The 8,179-nt window shown below is 40.6% G+C and overlaps 1 protein-coding gene across 1 annotated transcript; it reads left to right on the forward strand.

Moving 5' to 3' along the window:
* Positions 1 to 3,715: 3,715 nt before the first annotated feature.
* LOC121227721 (uncharacterized) lies at positions 3,716 to 8,015 on the forward strand (the record flags this gene model as incomplete). Its single annotated transcript, XM_041110615.1, has 4 exons — positions 3,716 to 3,854; positions 4,076 to 4,291; positions 6,369 to 6,745; positions 6,832 to 8,015. Coding segments are annotated over exons 1-4 (1,916 nt in total), but the record flags the coding sequence as incomplete, so codon positions are not given.
* Positions 8,016 to 8,179: the final 164 nt, after the last annotated feature.

Raw genomic sequence — 8,179 nt, forward strand, 5'->3', positions numbered from 1 at the left:
CTTCATCTAGAAGGTGTCTAATGGAGCTCCATGTTCAGCCGAATCTAGCTAGTTCATTTAAGTGATTCATTTACTTAATTTTTAAGGAATGTAAGTGACCATTCGGCTAGCTTAGGTGTTGCTTATAAATAGCTGAAATTTTACTTTGTAAAGGACTTTTGGACATTTTAATTAGCAAATTGCTGCCAAATTTGTGAGGCATTTTCTCTCAAATTTCGTTCGAGACCCGTAAGACTTATCTAAGCTTTTAGTGGCATCTTTCCGAGTCTTTTCCGAACTTATCACTCCCAAAACCCGAGTGTGGCGTTCACCTTTGATACCTTTGGTTCATACTTTACTAAGTATCGGGTCAAGGTCCTTATCAACCATTTCCAACTCAATTTGGTCCTATAAGTTTCGGGTCGACACTTTTCTTTAGTGTTGGTTCACTCTTGACCTTTTTGAACCATTACCATTTCGTACCAAATCCTTTACCATTTAGTACCAATTCCCAAATACCAAAACGTACCAAAACCAAATACCATTTTCTAATTAATCTTAAACCGACCATTCTAGTCATACCATTTCGACTTAAACCAAATCCATATCCAACTTTGCACGGACTTACTTTACTTCTTGAAACTCAATTATATTCTATCTTCTTCTCATCTATTCTACTTCTTCGTTTATGATCGGGAACTAAACGACTCGGGTTCATCTACTAAACCGAGGTCGTATCAGCGTATCAAGGAGTGGTAAGTAATGGAACTGAAGCAAAAGACTGTCAGGAGGAGTTTAAGTTGTTCAGGGGATTGGGTAAAGGAGGGATAAGGGGAGAAAATAAAGGTATCTGAGTATGAAGTAGGAGTTCGCCGTATAAGGGACTCTGCAAGTGCACATTCGGCTAGGGCACCTTATGTTGGGAATTTCGGCATTGGGTCTAGGGCTACCGAATTCTTTTGTATTTCGGGGTTAGGTTATTTAGTTTGTTCTGCCAAAAATTAGGTTTCTCTTCTCTTCCCTTTTGTTTTTGCTAAAAATCGAAGACTACACCTGTGCCGACTTCATAACCACAAAACCAAATTCTCTGCTCATCTCTTCTTCTGGTCATCTTTTCTTTTTCTTTTAGCTGAACCTAGAAACCCCTCACTGTGCCGTTTTCTCCATAGCGAATACTACCTTTTTTTCTCATCCTTCTCCTTCTTCTATCTTCTCTTTTCCTCATAATCGAACTCATACCCTTCCTTCTCTGTCGCCTCCATTATTGTTACCATCTTCCATATTCTCCAAGAGCCCAATCCTGTGGTAGCCGAACTTCTCTTCTCCTACTTACTTATAAAAACCGAAATCTATAAACCTGTGGTGGAGGAAGTTGAAGCTTGGGTTGCTGGAATCTGTTTCTTCTCACGAGTACGGTAGATCAGGGTTAGGATCATGGATAGGCGCACTCTTTTAAGCCGAACAACGATAGGTAAGTTGTTGATGTAATTTGCATTAATCAGACATGTTTTAAGAAAAAGCCGAAACCCTTAAGGGGGTGGCTAACGTTTGGACTAAGGGCATTATGCCTCTTTTTTTTTTAATGTGTAAGCATTAGCGTGGACAAGGGAGCGTGCAGTGAAGGACTTGAAGACTATTCGGTTGGATCCTTGGATCTAATCCATATTTCGGCAAGAAGGTAAGAGCAATAGGGTTTTTAGCATGGTTGGCCGAATGTGGTAAGGGGTTAATACATAGTTCGTTTTCGATAGTTAGATTAACGTGTTGGAAATCCAATTGTAGGCAGTTCGTGTGTGGATCTCGTCAGCATATCGTCGCAAACAGGTGTGTAACTGACACCCTCTTATAGACTAGATAGCAAAAGCCGAAATGTCGAAATGCCGAAAAGCCGGTATTTTGAGAACATGCGAGTGTGCGAATAATCGTGAGATTAATAGTTTGATGTATATGGTAAATTAAAGTGATAAGACTATAAAGTGCACGATTCCGTGCATTTTGATGTTTTTAGGCTTAATGGGCCAAAATCGGGATAGTGGGCCAACGGGCCCAACTCAGTAAGAAAACGCGATAAGAGTTCCTGGTTGTACGTATTTGCTATGTTATGCATGAAAACCTTAAGATTAGTTAAATTACTTGAATACCCCTATGTATGGAAAATTACTGTTATACCCCTAGGTGCAAAATTACCATTATACCCCTAGGGTTACTTTTGACTGAAAAGCATGATGATCTGATCCCGTTTGATGTATGCCATGATTGTATATCTGTTGCATTGGGACATAGGTTACATTATGGAGGAAGCGTCCTGGTGGCTATGCCACAATTATCTGATCTGGTGGCTCTGCCACATATATCTGTTCTGGTGGCTCTACCAAGATTATCTGTATCTGGTGACTCTGTCACATTATCTGTTCTGGCAGCCATGCAACATATTTCTATGGTGTTTAGCGATTGGGTGGGTCGAGTAGTCTCCCCACATGGTGAAAGGTTGGTATGGAGGTGCATATGGTTTGATATGGGTTGGGTTTTGCACAAACATGTAATATCTGTTCTGATCTGTTATGGGCCTATGGGCTATATTCTGACTTCTGTTCTGGGCTAAGGCCAACTTATTCTGTTTTTGTGGTTTCAGTCGATATAGACTATGGTTGGGTTAATTTACACACTGAGTTTCCCCAAACTCACCCTTTTATTTTCATCCACGCAGGTAATCCCCAACCCTATTAGGCTTGGAACTGTGAGGGATTCGGAGTGGCCACACGTTCTGAAGTTGATTTTATTCTGGTGAACTGGGCATCCTTTTTATTTACGTTTAAGGTTTTGAGTTTTTAAAATGTAATAAGGCCGCTTAATTATTTTCTTTAATGGTTTTAATAAGTTTTATTAAGGTAGGTATTACTTATATTTAGCTGTTGGAATTGGATAGCTTAGGTCGTGTTTTCAAAAACAGTAATTGATTTCAAAATAACACGACAACAAGCAAAGCTTCCGCAATGAAAATATTTTTCCAAAATTAATCACTTTTCCTACAAAGGACTTAATCAAATTGGTTTCCTGGAAATTTACATGACGTTAAGGTGTGGCAATGGCGGTGTGCATGTCTAGGATTGGATCCAAAGGGAGCTTGGTACTTAAGTAGTCTGATGGACTCACCTCCTCTTTCCCAGTTTCCTACCTGGTGCACAGCTTCCATTCACTTTAACCTACAACGAAGTTATCTTTTGAAACACTAAGTAAGTTCTTCTAGATCAACAATACTAAAATGTTTTGAACGCTTCGATGTGTCATGTCGGATTCGGCCATAACGTTTGGGCCAAGTTTGAGGTGTTACATTTAGTGGTATCAGAGCCAAGTTGTAACAACTTGGCTGTGGAATGGGTTTACAAAAACAAAGATTTTTGAAAATAAAAATTTCATAAAAATTGAAAAAAATCTCGGTTTTCAAAATTTAGATCTTTAGAAGGTGGCATTCCAAATCTCCGGCCCAAGCCTGTAAGTATTACTCTAAACTTTTCTGAATATTTTCTGGAATTATCTGTCTATACTGAAACCCTATTGGGATACCTTAGATAGGATGATACTGAAACCATGGGAAAATTTGATAAGAGACTGAAACTGTAGCTAGACTTCGATTCTACGAAAACAAACTTTGAATTACTATCTGATTCATAAAAATCTGTAATAAACACTAGAATATTGAATTAATGCATAAAAATTCGTAATCAAATAATACGATATGAGTACAAGAGCTGCTCGTGGAAGAGGTCGTGGACGGGGTCGAGGAAGTGCTCGAGCGAGATCTTCGTCTTTGGGACATATGTCGACGTCGGATGCACGTGTACCACCAGCAACAGAGGTGGAGTCTCATGACCGCGGTGCCGGGGGTGATGCCCTGTCACAGGCAATGATTCGTGCTCTAGAAAGGGTTTTCGGGGCAAGTACGGGCAACAGAATTCGAGGATCTATTTTTGAACGACTTCGGGCTAACGGAGCAGAGATCTTTAAGGGCGTGTCTGGTGTAGCCCCGAATATGGCGGAATATTGGTTGATGGCCACAGAACAGATTATGGACGACTTGGACTGCTCTGTGGAGCAGAAGTTGAAGGGAGCCATATCGTTGCTACAGGACGAGGCCTATCAGTTGATACAACCACCCCTCTTGAGTTGTCGGCTGCCAATGAAGATCCTCTCGAATTACCCGTAGGACCGATCACCCGAGCTCGAGCAAAGAGATTCAAAGACGCAACAACAGCTTTAGTTGATAGAGTTTGGGGTGAAATTGTTGCTGGACTTCTTGAAAGCTCTTGGACCAGCAAGCCAAGCAAACCATGCATACTCCTTCAAGCTCAAATCAGCTCAACTTCAACTCAACTTAGCTCAACGAGCTCGTTTCAGCTCATTTCATTATTGCATTTATTATGCTGGAATAAATCATTTAAGTTGCTGTTAGTTTTATTAGTTATTTGTTTTAATAATTAATTTGTCATAATCTGGACATGTTTTAATTATGTTCTAAATTAAGTACTTAATTAATTAGGACCAATTAAATATGTCTTAGCTATTACAAAGATTAATTATGTCCAGCCTAATTTATGGTGCAAGATTTATTTGTCTATGTTGCCGAATTTAATGTGTCTAAAAGGGATTTAATTTGCTGAATTAAATGTTGTAGGTACATTACCCCTTGGACGGCATAGGTGCATGGATGACTTAAAATTGGTGTGCTGCTCTTTGGTGTTCCCTAAGTGACCATTCAGCCAAACCTTACAACTCTTCAAGAAGACCGATTGGCTGCCCAAGACAAATTAAGGCTGTTCACACCCACCCGATTATTCCTTTCACACCAAGGGCTGTTCGGTTTTGTTTGTTCACACATGTGTGGCTGTTCAAATCGGTTTGTTCACATTCTAAGACTATTGAAGTGCTCTAGGCAGCTCCTTAATTACATGAACATTCGGCTGAATCAAGTAGCAGCATTAATTCCAAATTCAAGCATTTGGCCGAACCTATTGATGGCATTTCAGCTCCCAAACAATTCATTCAATTTTTCTATTAAATTAAGGCATCTAGAAGCTGCCCCTTACCGTTCTCCATGCACAAGAAACTTCAAGGAAGCTTCATCAAAAATTCTGGAATTTTCAGAAATCATTTAGCTACCTCAAGAGCCTATTCGGCTATCCCTTTCATTCACTATAAATTGTGGCTTGTGTTACTTTGTAAAGGACTTTTGAAACTTTTGTTAATGTTATGCTGCCAAAATCTGAGGCAAACTTTTCTTATATTTCGTTCAAAGATTCGTTTGGCGTTCCTAGCGTTCTAGTTGTGTCAACCGTGTTCTTTGTCGTACCCAAACTTATCACTATTCGTAGTGTGGTGTTCAACATACCGAGGTTCCTATCTTGTTAGATAGTGGGTCGAGGTTTCCCTTACCAAACCTATAACCGAACTCAAAAGGCTAACTCAACGGGTCGATACCATTTCGGTAATTGGTTCTTGAAAGTCCCTTTAGTAGTTCAAACCCGTTCTTTCTTCTTTACCTAATCGAACCTAAACCGACCAATTTGTTCATACCATTTTTTATCCTTCCCTTTTCGTTCCTACCATTCCATTCGTACCCCTCTTTCTACTCGACTATACCTACAACTCAAATAATCCTAACGTAACTTCTCGTAGACGATCGGGCAATCTACATACGACTTGACTCTTCCCGAGACGGTTCGTATCATCTGGTATCAGAGCTACTTAAAACGAGAAGCTTAGACGTTCGAAGCGGAGCATTCCCGAGGTAGGGTCAGAAAAAAAAGAGTATAGAAAAAAAAAATTTGTATACCGAAGTTTTCTCATTTTGATTGGTTTGTTGCTGTTATTATAAAAGTAAAAATCTACGCAGCCGAAGAAAAAAAAATCGTGTACAAAAGTGCTTCTATTGTATTTAGTTTGCTGATATAGTACAAAAAAAGTTATACAAGTTTGAAAAAAAAATTCCGAAAAAAAAGTGATTTATGCAATTCAATTGTTAGTTGATCGTCAAGCTTTGATTTGATATAGTTTCTGATCCATCTTCTATCCTACCCTTCCTAATACGCCACACTTTTAACCCAATTCCCTATTCTTTCAGCCTACCCAAAAACTGAATACATCAATCACTTGTTACTCCTTTTGAACCGACCACCTAGACCAAGGACTAAGCCTTAACGAATCTGCTTACGAAATCACGAGAAAAGGTTAAGAGAGGTAAAAGGCATGAGAGTTGTAAGTGTAATAGAGCGGAGGTAAAAGCCTAATTTTGAGTGTAAACACGAGTGTGAGAGAAACAACTTCTTTTCCTTTTCGAGAGATTGTGAGCTTTTGTCGTGAGGTTTACTTTAACAACGTTTTAATGTCACAAGAGTCAGATCACAACGTGGAAGATCGTCCGGCAAGACAACCCATTCGCAACGTCCCCGACTTAAACATGCAAGCCTTATTACGAGAAATGGAGCGACTCCTAGATCGAAGGCTCAATCCTATCGAAGACCGTTTGTTCCAAGTTGAAGTGAATGCCAATGTGAAAGAGTACCCGAGGGGGTTAGACCAAGACGGGAGAGGCCAAATCAGAATCGGGGAAGATGAAGGGTCCAAGACGATGAAGCAAATGACCTTAGTGATCTTGAAAGTGAACAAGAGTCTAATGCTAGTGATCGACGTAGGCAACACTGACAACGAGATCGAAGACGCGAAGATGATGATCTCAAGAACATTAAACTGTCTATTCCACCGTTTCAAGGTAGATCAGATCCGGAGGCCTATCTTGAGTGGGAAAAAAAGATAGAGTTGGTGTTCAATTGTCACAATTACTCCGAGAATAAAAAGGTGAAACTAGCAGCAATAGAGTTTTCGGACTACGCCATGATTTGGTGGGAACAACTGACCACTAGTCAGAGGCGTAACGGTGAACGTCCTATCTCTACATGGATCGAAATGAAGGCGGTGATGAGGCGACGATTTATCCCTGCGTACTACCACCTGGAGTTGCACCAAAAACTCCAAAATCTCACGCAAGGGTCCAAAAGTGTCGAGGATTACTACAAAGAGATGGAAATCGCGATGATTCGAGCGGATGTCCAAGAAGATCCTGAAGCAACGATGGCGCGATTCCTGGCTGGTCTAAATCGAGATATAGCAAACGTAGTGGAATTACAACACTACATTGAAGTGGTTGATATGGTCCATATGGCCATCAAGGTGGAAAGACAACTCAAGAGAAAAGGCCCAAGTCGAGGGTTTCCCACTTCCAACCCTTCAAAGTGGAGCCAAGGATCAAGTAAAGGACTTGCCAATCCTCGAGGGAAGGAGACCACGGTACCTCCAAAAACCAACAAGCCCATCGCCGAAATGAACAAAGGCAAGGCACCCAAATTGACATACAATCGAAATCAGGATATTAAGTGTTTTAAGTGTCTCGAAAGAGGCCACATAGCAAGCCATTGCCCAAATCGAAGGACCATGGTATTGCGAGCCGATGGCGAGATCGAAACGGAGGATGAGGAGGAGAAAGAATTTGAATCGGCTTTTGAAGTCGAGGAGGACGTGGAACAACCCATGGAAGGAGAACTACTTGTTGTAAAACGAAGTCTAAGTCTCCAAGGCACGGAGAATAATCTACAACGAGAGAATATCTTCCACACTCGGTGCCAAGTCGGAAGCAAAGTCTGTAGCGTCATTATCGACGGAGGCAGCTGTACCAATGTAGCAAGTACCATGATGGTTGAAAGACTTGGTTTGCCTACTACCAAGCATCCGAGCCCCTACAAACTTCAATGGCTCAATGACGGAGGAGAGCTTAAGGTAACGAAGCAAGTACTTGTCTCTTTCAACATCGGCAAGTATTCGAATGAAGTTCTTTGTGACGTCGTACAGATGCATGCGGGGCATTTGCTACTTGGCCGACCGTGGCAGTTTGATAGACGAGTTCAACACGACGGGTATACCAACCGGTATACATTCAAGTTCATGGGAAAGAATGTGACGTTGGCGCCATTGACTCCCAAACAAGTGTATGAAGACCAAATCAAGCTAAAAGCTTCTATTGAGCAAATGAGAGAAAAAGAAAAAGAAAGTTGTAAAAAATAAAAGAAGAGAAAAATAAGAAAAAGAAAACAAAAGAGATTGACAAGAAAAATATCCATGAAAAGGAAGAAAAAGAAAAGAAAATCGAGAA

The sequence above is a fragment of the Gossypium hirsutum genome, unplaced genomic scaffold (genome assembly GCF_007990345.1).
Source record: "Gossypium hirsutum isolate 1008001.06 unplaced genomic scaffold, Gossypium_hirsutum_v2.1 scaffold_1511, whole genome shotgun sequence".
Taxonomy (NCBI): Eukaryota; Viridiplantae; Streptophyta; class Magnoliopsida; order Malvales; family Malvaceae; genus Gossypium; species Gossypium hirsutum.